The sequence below is a fragment of the Ictidomys tridecemlineatus genome, chromosome 13 (genome assembly GCF_052094955.1).
Source record: "Ictidomys tridecemlineatus isolate mIctTri1 chromosome 13, mIctTri1.hap1, whole genome shotgun sequence".
Taxonomy (NCBI): domain Eukaryota; kingdom Metazoa; phylum Chordata; class Mammalia; order Rodentia; family Sciuridae; genus Ictidomys; species Ictidomys tridecemlineatus.
In genome coordinates this window covers 34,442,158-34,467,041 of record NC_135489.1, presented here as the reverse complement: position 1 = coordinate 34,467,041, position 24,884 = coordinate 34,442,158, and the positions used below count along the sequence as shown (strand labels likewise).

Genomic DNA, 24,884 nt, shown 5'->3' with positions numbered 1-24,884 from the left:
TTTCTTTTCTTTGGTCCGAACTTCTTAAGAGCATAAATCTGCTTCTATTTTCTCACTTTTCATTTACTCTTAGTTTGCTCTGTCACTCAACCAAAACAAGGCTCCCCATGGTCAGTGTTTTCCTCCTAATTTTTAAATCATTTACTGCTTTTCAGTCCTCATGTTACTTGACTTCTCAATAGTAAGTGACGCAGCTCACCTTTCTAGAATCTCTTACAGTGTCTTCTTGACACTGGTCTTTCTTTCTCGGCTTATCTCTCAGTTGGAGATTATTTCCCTGTTGACTTTTGCTTCCTTTGTCTCTTACTTTTTTTTCCTCCTCTCAGTAGACCTTTTTCTCTATAGGTAATTAATTCATTCCCAACTTCAAGCCATATTTCTATGCCAATAATTCTAAAATATTTATCTCAGTTCTCATTTTTTTTCTTTCTCGGTTCAAATCTATCTTTATAACTTCATGATAATATTATCTAGCCCAAATGACTTATTGAACCCTCAAATTAAGTATCTCCAGTTCATGTTGGGCATGGTGGCACACACCTGTAATCCCAGCAGTCCAGGAGGCTGAGGTAGAAGGATCGCTAGTTCAAAACCAGCCTCAGCAATGATGAGGTGCTAAGCAACTCAGTGAGACCCTGTCTCTAAATAAAATACAAAATAGGGCTAGGGATGTGGCTCAGGGTTGAGTACCCCTGAGTTCAATCCCTGGTACCCCCACCCCCAAAAAAGTATCTCTGGTTTTGATCCAGTTATCTCTGCCTCCCCCTTAAAAATGACCTACTCTTTCTCTGTAATTCTCAGCAATTATAGCATCCATCTGTTCAGCTAGTCTGTAATAACTTGTTGAGTACCTACTATAAGCTAGATATTACTCTAAACCTTATAAATGCCATCTCATTTAATAGCAATAATATAAATAATAATAATAGGAGATAATAATGGAAGCCAACTTTTAGGTAGTGTGTATGTGCTGGGAACACTTCTTTGCATATTACATGTTAATTCATTTAATCTTTACAATAACCCTATGAATTAAATACTGTTATTAACCTGGTTTTATACATGAGGAAGTAAGACCCAGAGAAGTTGGTGGATTAAGAAATCACATCTATCTGAACATATAAATAGCAATAGAGTACCCAGTTCTGACACAAAAGCTAATATTCTCAACCACTAGGCTGCCCTAACTGTCCCTCAGGGTTAGACTTCTCTCTTTCCTACTCCAGACACATCTAAGTTTCTGCCTCTAAAGTCACTATTGTGGACCAAAGAACATTATTCTACCCAGTGTATCCAAGGGATTTAGCATAAATTCTCCAGTAAGAAAACCACATATTTTGAAACCAAGAATCAAGTCCAGTGCCTTTTACATAATAAATAGTAGTAAATTATCATTCCTTTTAACTTACTTTTCATTACTACAATATCATCATCATTCCCCTTCCACCCTTCCTCTAAGCTTCCTGCTTATGCTGCCTGTTTCCTATAGCATTTTGTATACACTGCCTTCATAATACCTGCTACATTATGTATTAATTGTTTAGCCACCTATTTCTTCTTATTTACCTACAACTATTCAAAGGTAATTATTTATTTCTTTGTATACTCTCATGCCTGAATACAGAACCAACATATAGTAGGCTCTCAGATAATATGTATTGGATATATATGGAAATTAAATTTTTATTGATGATTCTGGAGTAGAAAGACAAAGATCTGATAGTATATAGAGTATTTCATTTTTGAGATTTTATTCTTTAAACTCTTTGGTCTTAAAATATTTTGTCCATTTACAGGACCATCTCTGAGGGAATGAAGATTTAGTTGGGACATTTAGGACAGTTATTTTTAAGATGAGTTCTAAGTGGTCTTGTTATGTGACATCTGGCTTCATATCCTTTGGTTGCCAAGGATACATGGAAATGGTAACTAGAAACTGGTACAACACAAAAAAAACCCTGAATTCTTTCTTTTATAGGTGGAATTTAAATGCTTGCTTATGGTTATCATTGAAACTCCCTCTGCTATTTGAGTAACTTAGCATATTAGAGGATCCATAATATTCCATTTATAGACCAAGCAGACCACTTTTGCTAGATTGACTTATTGAGATAAACAGCTAACACAAGTTAAATCCCATCATCACATCCCTACATTAATTTTAACATAAATTTAGTTGGTGTTAAATGGACATTTGTTTTTATTGTCTCAAAGATTGGACTTTTCCTCCAGTAAAGCCGAATAATGTATCTATATGGTATTCTAACTTGAGCAGTACATAAAGATTAGTAAATAAGGCCCCATTAAAAATACTTAAAATGTAAGTAACATGAGTCCCTGTAGCATTTCTAATGTCCATTAATGCTTATTCTGAGGATCAGAGCTCATTTTACTGAGCCATTTAGTCAAACCGTGTGATTATTTAGAAAGTTAATTCATGCATACTAAAATCTAGCTTAAGTAATGCAGAGGGTAGGAGGTAAAACTCTATGGAGACGATAGTCCTTTTTGTTATTTAATGATCAGCCATAATTAACTTGCAAATTTGAAATAATTAGAACAAATTAAAGGTATTTAACTTTGCCTCCCTAAAGAAAAATTCAAATTGCACCAAATGCAGCTTTAAATTATTCAAGTCTCAGAGGTCTAGGCTAGATTTTTTTTTTAATGCCTTTTCTATGATGAGAATACCAATCTGCTTTTTGTCAGAAGGCATTCTATCAAGTAATTGTTCTTTGTGTTAATAAATGACAGCTATTCTTCTTTGTAAAAGTATTTCAGTCTCCCAAGACTACATCAGCATTTCCGTGGCATTTTAATTCAATAAAACAAAAGGTTAATGTTTTTCTGCTTTTTAAAGAATGCAAATACAAGTGGTTTTCAATTGGTCCTGAATGACATTTAAATTTTGCCATTCAAGCTCAGACTATCGCGATATAAGTATAAGATTTGGGCAAATCAGGAAAAAAGTTCAAGATGCTTTGGATTATTACAATTTCATTGAATTTAAGGAACTAAAGATGTTTTTCATTCCCCATCCCAAATCAGGACTACTCAAAGTTTCCTATTTAGTTAGTATTTTATAATATTAAAATATGGAGGTATAATTCAGCAAAATCTTAGTAATTTAAGGGTGATTTATACGGCTTAACAGTCAAACATACTATGGCTTTAATCCCTCTGCTATCTTGACTTTGATCATTTTTAATATATCCAACAGATACTAAGTAACACTAATAGAAAGATATTTCTAATAATTCTGTATGTGTCAGTAAATGAACATATTGAGCCATAACTCCCCAGTGCATTTTGCACACATTTTATCTGGGCAGTGTGAAATGATAAGAAACACTATTCATTTATCAACTAGACGTTATGGCACATGGTACAAACGTATGTATTCAGCACGTGTTTCTTCAGTCAAGAATCTGATTCTAAGTAGTTGGGTAAATAACTTTATGTAATGATTAATTTCGAGATATCTCAGTATATTTAAAAGTCTGTTAGTTAAATTTTTCACCTTTTTCTTCTAATTTTTTACCAACTTTGTTGAAAATAATTTATGCTCAATAAAATGCAAATACAAAGTTTGATGTCATAAAGAACAAATGTAACACTACAACTAATACCCTAATTAACATTGAAAGTATTCATCACCTAGAAAGTACTTTGTACTGTGTTTTAGTAAGTTCTCCCACAAGTCCCTGCCTCAATCAACCAACCGTCTGATTTCTATCACTTCAAATCATTTTGCATGATTTGGGGAGTTCAAAACCCAATTGAGTAAATGTATGAAAGATGATATATCATGAGCTCTGTAATGTTTTGAACAATCAATAAAAAATGAAAATTTAAAAAAATCATTTTGCATGTCCTAAGTCCTCAAATAAATTGAAAGGAAAGTGAAGAACTGGGAGACAGGCAAGTAAGAACTGAAAGACAGACACCGGGCAGAGATACACAGGAAAGTTTGTCAGAGCTGACAAATAAAGGCACATCTCTCCCTAGACAGAGAGAGACAATATAGGCTTGGGTTTCAGAGACTTTTACCAGGCAGGCTCAGGGATTAGAGCCGGAAGGGTCCTAATGAGGTGGTAAAGGTTGGGTTGATTTGAGGGAGTGTGGTGAGCCTTTCTCAGAAATGCCTTTGGGCAAGAAAGCAAAACTTTTTCTTAAGATACTGGCTGTTACTTAGGTGGCCATCCAGATGCTAAGCAAGGACATAAATGAATGCATACATTATGAATGTGTCTGGCATCTTTGATTCACCATGATGTTTTGGAGATATATCCATATTGCATATTTCAGTAGAGCATTGCTTTTTTTCCCCCATAATAGTAATTCATTTTAAAAGTATACCACAACTTGTTTATCAGTTAATTTGGACTCTTTCTAGATTGGAGGAGGGGAAGGGAGCTGCTGTAAACATTTTTAATTAAGTCTTTAGTAGACATGTTTGAGTTTTTTTCTCTTAAGCAAATATCTAGGGGTAGAATCACACTTAACATGTTATAATTTTCTTTCTAACCATATGTAAACTAGCTGAACAGTTTTCTAAAGCTATATGGTTGCTTCTTGGCTTACAATGGGTTGCATCCCAATAAGCCCTTCATAAATTGGTGAGCAAAATGTATTTAATACACCTGCACTATTGAATATTGTCACTTAGCAACATAACACATTGTAGAAAATCAATTATTTCCTTAGTGACCATATGACTGACTGGGAGTTCTTGAAGGAATATTGTACCCCACATATGGCTAACCTGAGAAAAATCAAAATTTTAAATTTAAAGTAGGTTTCTACTGAATATGTATTGCTTTCACACCATTGTAAAGGTGAAAAATCATAAGTCAAATGATTATAATGGAATGATCTGTTTAACAGTTCCACCAGTAAAGGATCAGAGTTCTGGTTATTCCACATCATTGCCAAGGCTTGGTATTATCACTTTCATTTTAACCATTTAGTGGATGTGTTTTAGTCAGTTTTTTCATCACTGTGACAAAAATTCCTGATATGAACAGTATGCAAGCGGAAGAATTTATATGGGGTTTCAGAAATCTCAATTCATAGACAGCATACTCCATAACTCTGGACCCAAGATATGGCAGAACATCGTGGCACAAGAGCATGACAGAAAAAAGCATTTCAGGACATAGCAACAGGAAGGAGAGAGAGAGAGAGAGCTCTGCTCACCAGGTACAAAATATAAACCCCAAAGGCATGTACCCAGTGACCTACTCCCCCCCATTACCTACCTCCCCCGCCCCCAATTACCATCCAACTAGTCCATATCTGTGGATTAATGCACTGATTTGGTTAAGGCGCTCATAACCTAATCATTTCATCTCTTAACCTTCTTCCATTGTCTAACACATGAGCTTCAGGGACACCTCATAACTAAACCATGAGGAATGGCTTCTTACTGTGGGTTTAATATATAGTTCTCTAATAACTAACAATGGTGAACATCTTTTTTTTTAAGTTGTAGATGGACACAACACCTTTATTTTATTTCTTTTTTACTTCTTTTTTTGAAATTTAGTTTAATTAGGTATATATGACAGCAAAATACATTTTAATTCATTGTATATGATTGTAGCACAACTTTTCATTTCTTTGGCTGTACACCATATAGCATCACACCATATGTGCAGTCATACACATACCTAGGATAATGATGCCCATCTCATTCCACATCTTTCCTGCCCCCATATACCCTCTTATTTATTTTTTTATGTGGTGCTGAGGTTTGAACCCAGTGCCTCACATGTACATGTTAGGCAAATATTCTACCACTGAGCTACAACTCCAGCCCTGGTGAGCATCTTTTAATTTGTAAGTCATTAATATGTCGTCTTTTGCAAAATATCTGTTTGAATCTTCTAACCACTTTTAATTGGGTAAACCATTTTTAATTGGGTAAACAATCCAATTATTGAAGGTAGACTGCTTTATGCATTTTGAATATAAAATATTTATCAGATACATATGCTGTGAAACATTTTCTCCCAGTATATGCCTTTAATGGTATTTTCAAAGAGCAGACGTTTTTAATATTGATGAAATTAGGAAGATATTCTTCTGTGTTTTCCTATAGGTTTTGTATAGTTTTACTTTTGGCATTTAAGACTGTTATCCATTTTTAATACATTTTTGCATGATATAGAGCTCAAAAATCATTCTTTTTCTATATATATACATATATATATGTATATATATATATCTTGTTATTTCATCATCATGTATTGAAAAAACTTTTTTTCTCATTGAGTTGTCTGATGCATTTTCAAGAGTCCATTGAATATACGTACATACATATATTTCCATATTCACAGATGCATGGATTTCTGTTTCATGGATCTATAGGTCTATGCTATGTCAATACTACACAGTACAGATTACTTCAGTAAATCTTGAAACCAGGTAGAATAAGTCCAATCTTGTTTTTCTTGTTAAAAAATCTTTTGGCTATTCTAGGTTCTTTACAATTTAGATTCAGTTTATCATCTTCTATTAAGGAAATTATGATATGATTAATTTGGTGAGAATTGATATTCTAAAAATATGGACTTTTCTGTTTTTGCAGGGGGTGAGTACCAAGGATTGAACTCAGGGGCACTTAACCCTGAGCACATCCCTAGCCCTATTTTGTATTTTATTTATAAAGACAGGGTCTCACTAGGTTGCTTAGTGCCTCACTTTTGCTGAGTCTAGCTTTAAACTTGCTATCCACCTATCTCAATCTCCCAAGCCTCTGGGATTACAGGCCTGTGCCAACATGCCCAGCTGTACTTTTCTAATACATGAAAATGGTGTATCTCTATATTTATTTAGATTTTGTAAATTAACTCAGTAATGTCATGTAGTTTTTAGTATAACTGTCTTGCACATTTTAATTTAATGGTAGTATATTGTCAAAGTTTTGTTGTTCTAAGTACCTACTTGTGTACTACAATTTGCTAAATGTATGTTTTCTACCAATTTTGGATTGTTTTTTCTGTTTTGTAGATTTCTTAAGATATTCAAACTGAAATAATAACAACAAATAATAACAATCAAACTGAATAATAACAGCTTCACTTATATCCTTCCAAGCTTTATGACTATCATACCTTTTCATGCCTTATTTTATTACCTAGGACTTCAGTACAATATAGAATAAAAATGGTTAAGAAAACATCTTAATTTGGTCATAAATTTTAAGAAAAAGTCATTTAATAATTTACCAAAGTATGCTGAATATAGTTTTTTAGTAGGTGCCCTTTATTAGTCTCTTTTTTCATTGCCATAAAATACTTGAGATTGACTGATTTCATAAAGAAAAGAGGTTAATTTATTTTTTTAAAAAATTATAGTTGTAGATGGACAGTATGCCTTTATTTGTTTCGTTTTTTAATGTGGTACTAAGGATAGAACCCAGTGCTTTACACATGCTAGGCAAGTGCTGTGCCACTGAGCTAAAGCCCCAGCCCAGAAAAGATGTTAATTTAGTTCACAGTTTTGGAAGCTGAAAGCCTAAATAGCATAGTGCTAGCTCTGGCAAAGGCCCCATAGCACAAAGGAGTACATGTAGAAGGAGGAAGGAATCGCATTGCAAAACAGAACGCCAAAGAGGCTAGGGTCCTATAATCCTTTCTAAGGGCACTCTTCAAATTGATAAGAGGGTTTCCCACTAATCTCTCCTTTTTTATAAATTGATTTTATTTTTTAAATACATGACAGCGGAATGCATTACAATTCTTATTACACATATAGAGCACAATTTTTCATATCTCTGTATATAAAGTATATTCACACCAATTCATGTCTTCATACATCTATTTGAATAAAAATGTCCATCACATTCCAGCATCATTTCTAACCCCCTACTTCCTCTCTTCCCCTCCCACCTCTCTGCCCTATCTAGAGTTCCTCTATTCCTCCCATGTTCCTGCTCCCTACCCCACTATGAATCACCTTATATCAGAGAAAACATTTGGCATTTGTTTTTTGGGGATTGGCTAACTTCACTTAGCATTATCTTCTCCAATGCCATCTATTTACCTGCAAAAGCCATGATTTTATTCTCTTATTGCTGAGTAATATTCCATTGTGTATATATGTCACATTTTTTAATCCATTCACCTACTGAAGGGCATCTAGGTTGGTTCCACAGTTCAGCTATTGTGAATTGTGCTGCTATAAACATTATGTGGCTGTGTCCCTGTAATATGCTGTTTTTAAGCCCTTTGGGTATAGACCTAGGAGAGGGACAACCAGGTCAAATGGTGGTTCCATTCTCAGTTTTTCAAGGACTGTCTATATTGCTTTCCACATTGGCTGCACCATTTGCAGTCCCACTAGCAATGTATGAGTGTACCTTTTTTTTCCCCACATCCTCACCAACATTTATTGTTGTTTGTCTTCATAATAACTGCCATTCTGACTGGACTAAGATGATATCTTAGAATGGTTTTGATTTGCATTTCTCTAATTGCTAGAGATGGTGAACATTTTTTAGCACCTTTGTCTAATAAAAGATAATTGTAATTTTGTGGATTAGTCTCTGTATCCTCTATTCTGTACCATTGGTCTGTTTGGGTGCCAATACCATGCTGTTTTTGTTACTATTGCTCTGTAGTATAATTTAAGGCCTGGTATAGTGATGACACCTGCTTCATTCTTCCTGCTAAAGATTGCTTTAGCTATTCTGGGTCTCTTATTTTTCCAGATGAATTTTATAACTGCTTTTTCTGTTTCTATGAGGAATGTCATTGGGATTTTGATAGGAATTGCATTAAATCTGTATAGTGCTTTTGGTAGTATGATCATTTTGATAATATTAATTCTGCCTATCCAAGAGCAAGGTAGATCTTTCCATTTTCTAAGGTCTTCTTCGATTTCTTTCTTTAGGGTTCTGTAGTTTTCATTATATAGCTCTTTCACCTCTTTCATTAAGTTGATTCCCAAGTATTCTTTTTTTTTTTAGGCAGAAATGGGATAGTTTTCCTCATTTTGCTTCCTGATGATTTGTCACTGATATACAGAAATGCCTTGATTTATGGGTGTTGATTTTATATCCTGCTACTTTGCTGGAATTCATTTACTACTCCTAGAAGTTTTCTGGTGGAATTTTGGGATCTTCTAGATATAGATTCATATCATCAGCAAATAGTGCTAATTTAAGTTCTTCTTTTCCTATATGTATCCCTTTAAATTCTTTTATCTGTCTAATTGCTATAGCCAGTGTTTTAAGAACTATGTTAAATAGAAGTGGTTAAAGAGGGCTTCCTGTCTTGTTCCAGTTTTTAGAGGGAATGCCTTCAATTTTTCTCCATTTAGAATGATGTTGGCCTGGGGCCTAGTGTAGATAGCCTTTACTATGTTGAGATATGTTCCTGTTATCCCTAGTTTTTCTAGTGTTTTGAACTTGAAGGGGTGCTGCATTTTGTCAAATGCTTTTTCTGCATTTATTGAGATGATCATATGATTCTTATCTTTAAGTCTATTGATGTGATGAATTACATTTATTGATTTCCGTATGTTGAACCAACCTTGCATCCCTGGGATGAATCCCACTTGATCATGGTGCACGATCTTTTTGATATGTTTCTATATTTGATTTGCCATAATTTTATTGAGAAATTTTGTATCTGTGTTCATTAAAGATATTGGTCTAAAGTTTTTTTTCATTGATATGTCTTTGCCTGGTTTTGGAATCAGGGTGATATTGGCCTCATACAATGAGTCTGGAAGTGCTGCCTCTTTCTCTATTTCCTGAAATAAATTGAAAAGTATTGGTATTAGTTCTTCTTTAAAGGTCTTGTAGAATTCTGCTGTGTATCCATCCAGTCTTGGGCTTTTCTTGGTTGGTAGGCTTCTGAAAATATCTTCTACTTCATCACTTAATATTGGTCTGTTTAAATTGTGTATATCTTCCTGATTCAGCCTAGGCAAATTGTATGACCTAAGAAATTTGTAGATGCCTTAATATCTTCTATTTTATTGGAGTATAAGTTTTTGAAATAATTACTAATTATCCTCTGTATTTCTGTAGTGTCTGTTGTGATATTACCTTTTTCATCAAATATGCTCTCCTTCTCTTCGTTAGAGTAGCTAAGGATCTGTCAATTTTACTTATTTTTTTCAAAGAACCAACTTTTGTTTTGTCAATTTTTTAAATTATTTCTTTTATTTCAATGTTATTGATTTTAGCTCTAATTTTAATTATTTCTTGCATTCTACTGATTTTGCTCTTGATTTGTTCTTCTTTTTCTAGGGCTTTGAGATGTAATGTGAGATCATTTATTTGTTGACTTTTTCATCTTTTAAGGAATGAACTCCATGCAATTAGCTTTTCTCTTAGTACTGCTTTCATAGTGTCCCAGAGATTTCAAAATGTTGTGTCTATGTTCTCATTTACCTCTAAGAATTTTTTAATCTCCTCCTTGATGTCTTCTGCAACCCATTGTTCATTCAGTAGCATATTGTTTAGTCTTCAGGTGTTAGAGAAATTTTTATTTTTTATTTTGTCATTGATTTCCAATTTCATTCCATTATGATATGATAAAATGCATGATAGTATCTGTACTTCTTTGTATTTGCTAAGAGTTGCTTTGTGGCTTATTATATGGTCTATTTTAGAGAAGGATCCATGTGCTGCTGAAAAGAAAGTGTATCCACTTGATGCCGGTTTAAATAGTCTATATATGTTAGTTAAGTCTAACTTATTGATTGTATTATTGAGTTCTATAGTTTATTCAAATTTTGTTTGGAAGATCTATGTGGTGAGAAAGGTATGTTAAAGTCACTCAAGATTATTGTGTTGTAGTCAGTTTGACTCTTGAACTTGAAAAGAGTTTGTTTAAACATAGCTGCACCATTGTTTGGGGCATATATATTTATGATTATTGTGTCTTGTTGGTATATGGTTCCCTTGAGCAGTATGTAATGTCTATCTTTATCCCTTTTGATTAACTTTGACTTGAAATCTACTTTATTTGATACGAAGATGGAAACCTCTGCTTGCTTCCACAATCCATGTGCGTGGTATGATTTTTTCCAACCTTTCACCTTCAGTCTGTGTATGTCTTTTCCTATCAGATGAGTCTCCTGGAGACAGCATATTGTTGGACATTTTTTTAATCCAATCTTCTAGCCTATGTCTTTTGTTTGGTAAGTTTAAGCCATTAACATTCAGGATTACTATTGAGACATGGTTTGTATTCCCAGCCATATTTGTTTATTTTTGTTATTTAACTTGACTTGATTTTCTTCTTTGATTAGTTTTTCCTTTAGGGTACTGCTTCCCTCTGCTGATTTTCATTATTGTTTTTCGTTTCCTCTTCATGGAATGTTTTTCCAAGGATGTTTTGTAGTGCCAGTTTTCTAGCTATAAATTATTTTAACTTTTGTTAATCATGGAAGGTTTTATTTCATCTTATGGATATAAGATTCTTGGTTGGCACCCATTTTCTTTCAGAGCTTGATATATGTTGTTCCAGGATCTTCTAGCTTTCAGGGTCTGTGTTTAAAAACCTGCTGTTATCCTAATTGGTTTTCCCTGATATGTAATCTGATTCCTTTCTCTCTTGGCTTTCAAAATTCTCTCCTTATTCTGTATGTTGAGAATTTTTATTATAATGTGCCTTGGTATGGATCTGTTGTGATTTTGTACATTTAGTGTCCCGAATGCTTCTTGAATTTGGTTTTCCAATTCGTTCTTCATGTTTGGAAAGTTTTCTGATATCGTTTCATTGAATAGATTGTCCATTCCTTTGGTTTGGACCTCTATGCCTTCCTCTATCCCAATAACTCTTAAATTTTGTCTTTTTATGCTATCCCATATTTCTTGAATATTCTGCTACTAGTTTCTTACCATTATCACTGTTCTTTTCAAGATTATATATTTTGTCTTCATTGTCTGATGTCCTATCTTCTAAGTGGTATACTCTGTTGGTGATGCATTTATTTGAGCTTTTAATTTGTTTTATTGTTTCTTTCATTTCAAATATTTCTGCTTAGTTTTTTTTTTTTGTAATAACCTCTATCTCCCTGTTGAGGTGATCTTTTGCAGTATTTGTTTATGTAGCTCCTTGTTGAAGTGATCTTTCAATGCCTGTATTTACTCTCTTATATCTTCCTTGAGTTCACAGAACACTTTAACCATGTACATCCTGAACTCCTTCTCTGTTATTTCTTCTGCCATTGCTGCCAATGATTCTAATGATGTGGGGTCTGTGTCTGGATTTGTTTGGGGAATTTTCTTCCCTGGTCTTTTAATGTTAGTCATGTATCTTCCTTTCCAGCTCTGTGTGTCTGGGGTGTTATTGTTTTTACCCTATAGGTTTGTAGTGCTCTTGTAGGGTTCCAAGACCTCTTCTTTGTGAGGAAGGACAATGTTAACAGATCCCAACATCAACAATATACCACCTATGAATAATTTGTTATTAAGATGTTAACAGTTTAGTCTCAATGTACAAATATGTTGGATTCAATTATTATCTAAAATATAATCAGTACTTTTGTAAAAAGGTTTACAGTTTCTGACGGTGGACAATGAACTGGGGGTGGGGCATAGGGCAATATGCTGCAGAGGTAGGATGTGAGGATATAGAGTTAATATATCTTAGGAAGTGTGAAAGAGAAATCTAATGAAGAGGGTTAGTAGCAAGAGCATAGACAGGAAGTAATTTAGGGTAGGCAAGAACATAGGAAGACAATAGAGTACATCAAACAAACATACCTATGTATTTAGAAAAATACAGGATGTTAAAATAGTAAAATTTAGAGGGGGAAGGAAAAATGAAAGAAGAAAAAGGAAAAGAAAAAGGGCATATACAACACCTCTATCTTGTATTATTCAGATGATTTAGTCCTCAAATTTCTATTTCATTCAAAGTTCTTGGTTTCACATATGTTGGGGATGTGAGGGCTGGAGGATAGATGGGTAGAAGAGGAAAAAAAAACTCAAAGGATTGTTGCTAGTTTTAGAGATCCTTATCTGTCCTGCTTCCCTTCTCATCCAGTAGGTGGGGTTGTCTGCTGTAAGCTGGTGTCTCTGCCCTCAGGATGGTGGAGGTAACCAGGGTGGGAAGACTGGTCCTGGTTCCTGACGCAGGGTGCCTGAACCAGGGTGCAGGGTGCTCTGCAGGGAGACTGCACCTCACTGGCCTCTTTTTGAGACCACTCATGACTTGAGCACCCAGTACTATCTCCCTATTTTCCCTGAAGATTTTCTAGTTCCTGGTCTCTCTATTAGGCTCCAAACTTTAGCTCTATCTCCCTCTCCCTTATCAGTTCCCAATTGAGGAACCTCTCACAGCTGGTCTCCCGTGGGCAGCGCCCTGGTGGCATGGTACACCTGTGTTGGGCAATTACTGTGTTAGGTTACTGCCACTGGGGAGAGGGGGAGATTGCAAACCTGGTACCTGGCTGCTGGAGATCCATCTGGGTGCTGCCCACCTAATATAGTGAGAATGTTGAGCCAAGATGCAGGCAGTCTGCTTTCAGTGCCCAGGTGTCTGGTGAGGTGGGGGGAGCCAGGAGATGGCATTGTGCAATGGGTAGGTAGCAGCTGAGTGACCTGCGTGGGAGTGGAGCAAAGTCTTGGAGATCCACAGATGTGTTGATAGGTGATTCTGTTAAGGCGCTCTGGAATGCTGAGGCTAGAAGCCCTGCACACACAGGGTCACAGAGCTGGTGACATCTGTGGAGAGCATCTGTCTAGAGGTCTTCTAATACTCTAAGATGCAGTATTCCAACTAAGTGAGATCTTGATCACGGAGCAGCACAGATTGCTGCCTCCCTCTGGCCCTCCAGCTTCCTCCATCCACTAATCTCACCTCTTGAAGATTCCATATCATTACCAAGGGGAACAAGTCCTAACACATGAATCTTTGAGGAAAACCACATTAAAATCATAGCAAGCTCTTTACCAGGTTGAAAGAAATTACCTTATATTTCTAATTTGCTAAGAGTTCTTATAAAAATTTTATCAAATGCTTCTTCTGCATGTATTATACAATCATATGCTTTTCCTTTATTCTTTTAATGTGATCATTGACCTGATATTATTTTTGGATATTAACTCCACCCTGCATTTTGGAAAAATACTCACTTCTCCATGATGTAGTACCATTTTTATATGGCTGAATTTGTTTTGCTGATGTTTTGTTGAGGATTCTTGTGTCATAAGTTCATGAAAAATACTGCTTTGCGATGTTCTTATAATAACTTAATCAGATTTTTTATCATATGACACCATAAAATTTGATGAGAAGTCTTCTCTCCTATTTCTGAAAGAATTTGTGGAAAAATGTAATTTTTTTTATGTGGGGGCCTTTTTCTTTGTGGGAATATTTTTTATTTTGTATTTAATTTCTCTGTAGGTAAAAGATTCATTGTATTTTCTGTTTCTTCCTTAGACAGTTTTGACAAGTTGCATTTTTAAGAAATATGTGCATTTTGTCTTGCTTTCTCTATCAACTGTTAACAAAAGACTGTTAAACTCTCCAGATATTATATTAATTTTTCTACATTTTTCTTTAGTCTTATCAATTTGTGCTACATATATTGTGAAGCTCTGTTTTAGATGCATGAGTATTTATGATTTTTATGTCTGATAATTTATCTCATCATGATGAAATATTTCTCTTTATCCCTGGTAATAGTCTTTTTATAAATGTAAATTTATTTGATAGTATATAGCCATGACAGTCTTTCACATGAATTGTTTACATGGCATATTTCTTTCCATCCTTTATGTCAACCTGTTTATTATTTTTTTTAAATATGACTCTATGAGCAGTATATGTTTGGATTCTTTTCTCTAATGTAACAATCTAAATTTAACCTAACTGTTAATACTGTTAGATTTAAATATAGTATTTTGCTTTTTGATCACCCTTCATATTAATATACTTTTTTCTTTTTGTTGTTTGGTTTGCCATTTCTCTTTTTCTGTTTCTTTTTGAAAGGGAAGGGGAGGATAATATTTTTCTCAGTTTTCTATTATATTTAATTAGGTATTAAATAAGTTATGTTAGCTTTTTCACTGCTGTGACCAGAAGACCCGACAACAACAATTTTAGAGGAGGAAAAGTTTTATGAGGGGCTCAAGTTTATTTCAGAGGTTTCAGTTCATAGATGACTAACTCAGTTGCTTTGGGCCTGAGATAAGGCAGAAATATCATGATGGATCTTTAGCATATCATTAAAATAGTAAAATCATGATGGAAACATGTGGAGGGGAAAGCAGGACTAGACATGGAACCAGGAAGTAGAGAGAGAGAGACTTCCTCTCTATCCAGAATCAAAATATACCCCAAAGACACACCCCCAACCACCCAACCTAGCCACACCCTACCTGTTTACAGTTACCACCCAGTTAATCCCTATCAGGGGATTAATGAACTGATTAGATTAAAGCTCTCATAATTCATGCATTTTACCTCTAAACTTTCTTGTCTTGTCTCACACATGAGCTTTTGGGGAACACCACATATCTAGACCATAAAAATTTTTCTGTTACAATCTATTAGCTCTTTAACTATACCTCTTTGCATTTTTAAAATAATTTCTGTGGAGATTACAAAATGCTTCCCTAACTCTAAAGTCCATATCAAAGTAATATGATATGGACTGTGCCATTTTATGCAGAATGCAAGATCTTTTCTATAAGTACGTTTATCTTCCTATTCTTTGTGATATTATTGTCATATGTATCTTATCATAACTCAGTATATTATGAACCCCACAACGCAATATTATCATTTTTGTTTTAAACACTCATATAATTTTTAAAGAAATTAAAATAAGACTAAAAAGACACAGTCTTTTATGTTTATCCACACATGTACTATTTCTGATGCTCTTCATTGCTCTCAATATAGATTCAGATTTCCATCTGGTGTCATTTTCCTTCCACTTGAAAAACATCCTGTTGTTTCTTGTAGCACAGGTGTGCGGAAAACAAATCTTTCCTGTTTTTATCTGAAAATATTATTTCTCCTTCCTTTTTGGGGGACATCTTCATAATATGTAGAATTCTGAGATGACAATTTAGTTTGTTTCCTTCCAGCATTCTAAAGATACTACACTATCTTCTGATGTTAACTGTTCTTCCTGTTATCATTCTTCTGTATAATTAAAACTTTTCTCTTCTTTCCAGTATTCTTTTATCTTGTTTTAGATTATTTGATTGTTAGATCAGTGTTTTTCATCAAAATTGGAAACTATTCTCCATTACTAATTAAATACATTTTTTTCTATTTTTTTCCTACCCATTTCTCAGTGTCTTCTCTTTAAATAAGTTATGTGTGCTTATTAGACACTTTAACATTGTCTCTAAGATCCCTGAGATTTTGCCAATTTTTCTTAAATTTTTTTCCTATATGTATTTAAATTAGATAATTTCTATTGTCTCTATCATAAAATTCATTGACCATTTCCATATTCCAATTTTTATATCACTCACTGTAATGTTCAGATCTTGAATTTTTTTCCATCTGGTTCAAATTAGAGTTTCAGCATCTCTGCTGAAACTGTCTGTATGGTCATTCAGTAAGAGCATGTTTTCTTTTATGTCCATCAATGTATGGGCCTTGACTTATGATGGGGTTACATCCTGTTAAACCCATTATAAATAAAAAATACCTTAAGTCAAAAATACATTTAATATACCTAACCTACCAAACATTATAGCTTAGCTTCACTTACCTTCAATATGTTCCAAATACTTATATTAGCCTCTAATTGAGTAAAATCTAATACCAAGTCTGTTTTATAAATGTGTTGAATATCTTATATAATTTATTGAATACTGTACTGAAAGCAAGAAACAGAATAAATTGTATGTGTATGGTTTCACACCATTGAAAAGTTGAAAATTGAATTATCATAAATTAGGAATCATCTTTATTTATAAAAGCTAATTTTTAAAATATTTTTTAATTTTTTTTAATTGTAGATGGACAAATACCTTTATTTTGTTTATTTATTTTTATGTGGTGCTGAGGATCAAACCCAGTGCCTCACAAGTGCAAGTCAAGCTCTCTACCGCTGAGCCATAACCCCAGCCCTATAATAGCTAATTTAAATAAAGTCCTTATATCTAAATTCATAGCTGGGCCATCTTTTGGTTAATTTTAATTAACTAATTATATTCCTTGACTGTAGGTCACATTATCTTTGTTTTCATGTTTGGTAATTTGTGTTGTATGCTGGATTTTTTGGATGATAAGTTTGGAGATATAAATTTTAAATGATTTTCTGTGTTACAGAGCAAGGGCTTGCATAAAGCCATGGTGGCCACAAGGGTCCTTAGTTAACATTTCTTGTGATTACACCAGAAAGATTTCAGATAGATCATACATAGTAACAGGCATGAGTATATTCAAAGAGATAAGACAATGGAAAAGTTGACAATCCTAAGGAAGAAATGGAGAAAGTGGGTTCTTTTAGAGAGGAGCGGGACAGTGTGCCCCTCCTGTCCTCCACTTTTTTGGGGGGGTGGGGGTTAGGTCCCTGGGAAGTTTGCAGAGAGTCCTACTCAGGTCCAATCTTGACTTTTGATGAACAGCAGGATTGCATCAGACTTCCAAGGCCCCACTGCATATGGTCTTGCCCAAGGCAGGGGGGGGGGATGGGGGATTTTACTATTTTAATGATATGTTAAAGGTCCAAGACAACTCTGGGTCACTTTGACCTGTGCTTGCCAGTTCTAATTGGAACTTGTTCTTACAAATTTTATGGTTGGTGGCTTTACTTTTAATTATCCTATCTCCCTAAGTTCTGTAATCTGATCTGTGTAAAGGTCATAAAATTATGACCCCCTTCAGGTAACTTGTGTTGTTCTTACTGGAAAGGGAGCCTTGTGGCCTGCACTTCTCCCGCCGACAACAGGTTGTTTCCTGAGAAATATAGCATATCCTATTGACTTAAGTCAGTCAGGGATGCCTATAAATTTCTTTTTAAAAGAAAACATGTGGGAGTCAGCATGGTAGGTCCAGTTTATAGAATTGTCTCCTTAATGTCATGTTCCCGCTGCTCCTATCTTTCTGTTACCTACCAGTGAGACAGTGGGCAGGAAAGTTACATTCCAGATGCGATCTTCATCATCTAGGGCATGAGGACAGGTATCTCCTTTTTATTTTTTTCCCTCTCTCTCCAGAACATGGTATCAGACTTGACCTTCTGGGGCTAGTTCCTATAATCCTTCAAACATATTACTTTTCTGCATGTTAAACCTCACAACAATTTACATTTTGTTGTTGTTGTTGTTGTTGTTGTTAATTGATGCACAAGAATAAAAACATAAGGAGAGGTGCTGTATGGTCTGATGTTATGTGAAGATCACTGGGTTTCTGGGTTCTGTAAATCTGGAGAAAGATGATTTAATAGTTAACATCTTACTCCAATGTGGCTTTTCTTTAGAATTACAATGTTAGGTAAAGGGATGGAAGCAAAAGTAACTGTTAGGGTGTTGTCACTGTAATAGAACCTCCTTATAAGTAAAACCACGGACCCATGGAAGCTTTGCTTGAGAATCCTACTTAACATTCAAAGAAGAAATAATGACACAAGCTCACTCAAAGACTAGAGCAGGATTTATCAACCTTGGTACTCTTGCCTTTTGATCAGATAATCCTTTGTTGGTGGTGGAGAAGAAGGCTGTCCTGTACATTGTAGCATGTTTAGCAGAACCTTTGGCCTCTATTCATTAGATACCAGTAGCAACCTCAATTATTACCAAAGCCTCTCCAGAAATTGCCAAATTCCCTCTGTGTGACAAAATTCTGTTCTACAGGATTTGAGAACCACTTGAACTGGAGGAAGAAGAAACTTTGCTACTCTAGAAGAATACATTGAAGAGTTTAGGCTAACTAGTTTCAGGCATGTAAAGTTATGGAATCAATACAGGATTAATACTTACATTAACATAGATGAATAGATAAATGAAAAAGAGTCCAGAAACAGACACCCACACTCGTATGCTCAGCTGTTTTTTGATTGTTTTTGATGCCAAGCAATTCAGAAGAAAACCTTTTAAACAAATAATACTGGGTATAAATGGAAGTGGTAGAGCTTGATCCCTACCTCATATTATAGCCAAGAATTAATTTGATCTTGGAAGTGTTAGGACTTGAGCAGTGGGAGGAGGGCATCTGCAGAATAGAGCAACTTAGCATAAAATATCAGAGCATTTGTAGGATGGAGGGGGCTTCCCTTCTTGGGGCTATACTGGTGTTAGATGTTGGCATATAAGTGGAATGAGGAGGAGTGGAATGTAGAGGTTGGCCCTGCATGAGGTCCTATTACTGAGAGGTGTAAGGAGGGCTTTCTCATACAAGGTTAGCCTAATCCAGGATGGGTGAGGGTAGTTTTGTAGGGTAAGAATAATTTTTCTTCAAGTGCCATAAGTTCATAGTTGAAACTGGCCATTATAACAAACAGACTGACAAGAGAAAAACAAACATATATAAATATTTGGCATCCATAGTTCATATATGCAAAGGATACACCCTGAGAATCAGTTGTTCTAAGGGGTGGTTTAAAATTCAAAAATCAGTAATTAGAGAAATGACAAGACAAAGGAAAAGGACTTTCAGTCTCTTAAGGTCCACAAATTGGCAGAAGGTAAATAAAGATTAATCATTAAAGCTTGTTAATATACATTCCTGGTGTGTCATCTCTAAGTGATAATGGCTAAAGCTGTCTTTGGTGGTCAATCTTTATCTTCCCTTGGGTAGAGAAGTGGGGTATCATTTGTCTTTATCAATCTAAGGCCTGTTTTAGGTAAATGGAGGCCAGAGAGCTTTTCTGTATTTTTTTTCTTTTAATTGTCCTGAGCTCAATAATCCTTCATATTTGGTGTGACATTTTCAGACAGAGGTGCACTGAACCTTCTGACAGTCCTCCCAGTTCTTATTCTTGACTAGAGATCACCTCTTTTCTAGGCAGTTTAAGCATCTTATTACTTAGACTTACTTTTTGAGTAGCTGCCTCTATGTGTCTCTCAGTCTTCTTTTTCTTAACTTTAATTTTCACATTGTTACAGGCATGAGGAAGATAACTCGAAATGTCATGAGTCTGTGGTGAACTTCAATTAGAAGGAACAGGCTAGTGGAATAGTGAGGGCTAACACATCAGAATACTCCTAAAAAATAAAATGTTTTAAGAAGAAATGTTAATGTTGGGAACACAGTTTATTAATGAGAGAAAAAAAACTGATGTTATGTGAAGATCACTGGTTTTCAGGGTTCTGTAAATCTGGAGAAAGAATGCATGTGTTATGTTTACTAAAATACCTTTTACTCTATATTCAACTTGTTAACTTTATGATGAAATTATGGAAGTGTTATGGTGCTGGGGCCTTCTGAGAAACTGAAGCAATACAAAGATCCCCCCCCCCTACAACTCCCAATTTTTGTGACCAAGTCAGAAAGATTTCAGACTTGTCAAGAGTAACAGGAATGAGTTTATTGAACGAATAGCAAAAGGGAAAGGGGACCCTCTCAAAGGAAAAAATGGGTCCTCTCAAGAGAGGAGAGGAACAATGTGCCTCTCCTGTATACAGTTTTACTGGGAGTCCCAGAGACATTTCCAGAGAGTCCCCCCAGGTCCACCTCTTGACTTTTGACTGACAGCAGGCTGACATTAGACTTTCATATCCCCACTGTTATGGCAACTGTAGGTCACCTGGGCCCATACTGACCTGTTCTAATTGGATTCTCAAACATTCTTAAAGATTTTATGATTAGGAGGAACTATCCTTATCTCCCAGAGTTTCAAGATCTAATCACAAAAATCTCCTGAGTTCCTCCCATGGACACTGTCTTAGAGCCAGCATTTCTCCTGCAGTTAACAGGTAGTTTGCTGAGGAATGTAGAATATCCTGTCCACTGAGGCCAGGCAGGGCTGCAAGTAAATTGCTTCTTGGAAAAAAAAAGCATGTGTGGGTCAGCACAGTGGGCCCATTTTATACAATTATTCTTTTAACCTTGTGTTCCCACCATCCTCACCTGTCTAATCCCTAACAGAAGGATAGACCCAGGTGTTCTGCGAGCACTATTGCACTACTCCTTACATACCCTGGGTCCATAATAAATATTGAGACACACTGGTGATATTTTAATTTTTAATGATCATATTTTAGTACTTAGGAAACATTTTAGATACATAAGTCTTGTTTTACCATACCTTTTATCCTATAAATATTCCAGTTCTTAGTCATACTCTTTTTTTTTGCTAACTTATTTATTTATTTTTATTTCTTACATACATGACAATAGTGGAATGCATTACAATCATAATTATCCATTCATAGCACAATTTTTGTAACTATGTATATAAAGTATGTTCACGCCAAATTATGCCATTATTCATGAGCTCTTATTTTTTTTCATTACAATTCTTAATCATACTCTTTATTAGCAGCTTCATGGGTCTGAGTCTCATTTCTCCAACTCCATATGTAAACATTTTGAGGTTAAAGACCATTTCTCTCTAAAATTGTATGGCAGGACACAAAAATAGACCTTTAGGAAATTATTCAAATTAAAGGTCAATAAAAATAATAAGAAAAAGCAAATTCTTACTTCCATGAATTGCATTTCGACTCATGCTGGATTTGAATATCCTTGTGTGATCTGTATCCCTTTCTGTACTCTCTACAGTTCATTCATGTTTGCTCTTTCAGTTTGTTAAAGTCAAAATGTGATGGATGGCTGCCTGGAACCTCATTGTCCTTTAAAAAGTACCACCATTCCCCAAGCAGTGGAGACAATAGGAGGGAGAAGAAGACAGTTGGGTTTCAGTCACATGTAGAAGATGATGCCAAGTGGACAAGTCCAAAAAAAGATACATGTAGACCCCAAAGAGGTAAGTTTACATCTGTAGTAGCAAAATGAGAAGCTCCTGGGGCAGGGTGTTGCTGGTGGCTGCTAATCAGTGAACACCAAATGATTTCCTAAAATGCTGAGCATGAGTTAATGTTACAAACTGACATGGCGCTTATGGGCCATAGTGGTACAGCTACTAGATTAGTGAACTTCATCTGTATTTCTCTTAAAATACTTGTATGAGAAACACTGTCTAGTTTCTCATACTTTCAGTTTGTAAGCATAAACTGTAAGAATTAAGCATCAAGTATTATCATAAAAATGATGTTTAAAGTTAGTGAAGAGGAAAAATTGTACACAAATCTCTCCTGTCATAGAAAACCCTAACAACAGTTAGTCTTCAGTTTTCTGGAAACAAAGAAGGTACAGAAGTCATCAGCAGCTCTACTTTGTGGCTAAAACAGAACTTCACAGTCTAAATTCAGATATTGCCTAGCAGTCTTTCAAATGCTAGTAATGCTTCCTATTTTATATGTGGTAGATTTTCTTGTTGTCGTTGTTGTTTTGTTTTTGGTTTTGGGGTTTTGGTACTGATGATTAAACCCCAGGGGCACTTTTACCACAGAGCTACACCCCCAGTTCTTTTGATTTTTTTATCTTGAGACAAGGTCTCACTAAGTTGCTTCAAGCCTCCCTGAGGCTGGCCTCCAACTTGTGATCCTCCTGCCTCAGCCTCCCAAGTTGCTGGGATTACAGACATGCACTACCACATGCTTTATGTGTAGATTTTGAAAACAAATCAGTTTATAAATAAATGTGAAATGTTAAGTGAAGGGAATTTAATTGTGTTTCCCAGTTTTTCCTAGAGTAGCTCTTGGCTTAATCTATCTTGACAGCCTTAAAGGAAGAATTTAGAAAGTGAATGAACCTCACTGTACAGAAAAGATGTACAAGAAACAAAGGGCCAGGTGGTCTCCAAACCCCTTTCTGTTCACACCTTTTTAATACATCTCTTTTTCTGCTCAAAACTGCTAACCCTGATTTCCTTCTTATATACTCCCTTTTTTCACCAGGCAACACTTTTCTACCTCTACGGTTGAGCAGTCAGTTTTTCATAATGTCTCTAGCCACTCTCATATTTATTTATTTGAGAATCACCGTACTTCCTGAGAGGACCTTGCATGTGTACCTCTCCCTACCTTTTCTCACCTGCTGCCTGCTTTGTCAAATTTTGTTTGTTTTTTTAACTATGATTAACCTACAGATTGTTTAATCCCCTCCCAGGTAATTGACAGATACTAATTAATCTAAACTTCAAAAGGAAAACTATCCACCATTTGAAAAAAAAAAAGTACATTTTGTTTGACATAAAGCAAATGCTCTGCAAGACTTCCATTTCTTTTGAAAAATGCCGAAGCTTCTTTTTAGACTTTGCTACCAAAACTGAGCAGACTTACTACATGAGATAGAATCTTCCTTACTTTCTCTTGCATTAATCTTTCAGAGATGGAAAACTCTTACTTCAGCTTTCTCTATTCTTAGCCATTGCACTTTGGTCAGTGGAGAACTAGTCAGAATTGGTCTGGTGGTTACACCACGAGGCTTAACATAGTCTTCTGTTAACTTGTCAACAAATTCATGTTGTGTGTCAGCACTAAAATAAAATGGCAAAATGAGAAAAATATAATGTAATAGCAAAGGGACAAATAACTTGTGTTATTGGTTAAGACCACAGCAACATTAGAAAGCAGCAATTGAAAAGGCACTTTGAGAAAGGTATCATCAGGCCAGCCCTTGTGTGGTGGAGGTTAATCTGTCCTGGGCCCAGCTACAGAAGATGGAAGCCTGGAAAGGGCTTGTGTCCAAAAAAAATCAATTTCTAATTTGAAACAAAATCATTTTTGACTAACAGAAGTTCAGAACCCATTACTTTTTGCTGTATAGTCTGCTGACATTTCAGCACTTTCTGTTGTGTACAATGAATCCTAATAGTCATTTTATAATGTTGCTATACCAATCAATTTAACAAAGAGAAAGCTGTTACAATTCTGCAAAGTTTTCAGGAACAGTTTTCACTCATTCACTCACGGTTTTATTTTTTCCATAGGTTTGTATTTTTTTCTTTTTCTTTTTTTTTTTTTTTTTGATGGAAGGGAAGTTGTAGTATGGCAGTGGAAAAAAATACATAGAAAACTTTTTCATCTTTTGAAAAGAGTTCTTATTTTAAAGTATTCACAGAAACTATTAACTGTTTTCTAGTCATGCAAAAGACTGTCATATATTTTTCCATCCTTTAATTAGTGAAAATATGATTTTGTAAAGTATGATTTAATTAAAGGAGCTAACACTGACCCCTTGAGCTATTCTGCCCATTGTAGAGCAGGTATATGCAGTGGATGGTAAGGGCAAAGTTATTGTGTTGGCATTTGCTGTGGCACCCAACCAAATGGGAAGCGCAACTTTCCAAGGAATATTACAGCGGGTTTGGATGCCTTGTTTATCATAAGGCCAGTGACCTAGCACTAATTGCCTAAGTTACACTGCTTGGTTGGGCACCTCCTTAATTGCTTTCCCCTCTTTATTGTATCTGAATTTTTTAATATACAGTTCTTCTGTTTGATATCCTTTGTTTCTTTTGTTATTGTCCTTTCATCACTAAATACAGCATAGGACATTTACTGCAGGACCATTAATCTTTATTACCAGTCTCTTACTCCTTTACCTCTCCAGTCCTCCTCACCCTTCTGCCAACTTTATATGCAAAACTTTATATGAGAAACTAGCCTCTTGAAACAACCTTGTGACACAAAAATATGTAAAGTATTATTAGAATTACACTGAAAATATAAACTTTTTCATTGTCAATACTTGGAATGTTCTTGGCACTGCCCTTTGCTGTAAAGCTTCGCCAAGAACCCCCTTGTACATTTAGAGCCATCCTTCTGTTTGCTTTTCTTTCATGGATCTCTAAAGTCCCCTAAAACTTTAAGAGAAACTGATCCTAGAGTAATTTGGATTTAGCTGCTGGTATTGACTATGGCCTTCATTTTGTCTTTG

The 24,884-nt window shown here is 35.2% G+C and overlaps 1 protein-coding gene across 12 annotated transcripts in view; it reads left to right on the top strand.

Moving 5' to 3' along the window:
* Kiaa1328 (KIAA1328 ortholog) overlaps nucleotides 1-24,884 on the top strand; it is a 254,580-nt gene that overhangs the window by 180,963 nt on the left and 48,733 nt on the right. For all 12 annotated transcript variants that reach the window (XM_021726530.3, XM_021726528.3, XM_005325562.5 and 9 more), the window contains one exon: nucleotides 21,686-21,867. In XM_021726530.3, the coding sequence (XP_021582205.2) occupies nucleotides 21,686-21,867 (182 nt within the window). The remainder of the gene's footprint in view (nucleotides 1-21,685; nucleotides 21,868-24,884) is intronic.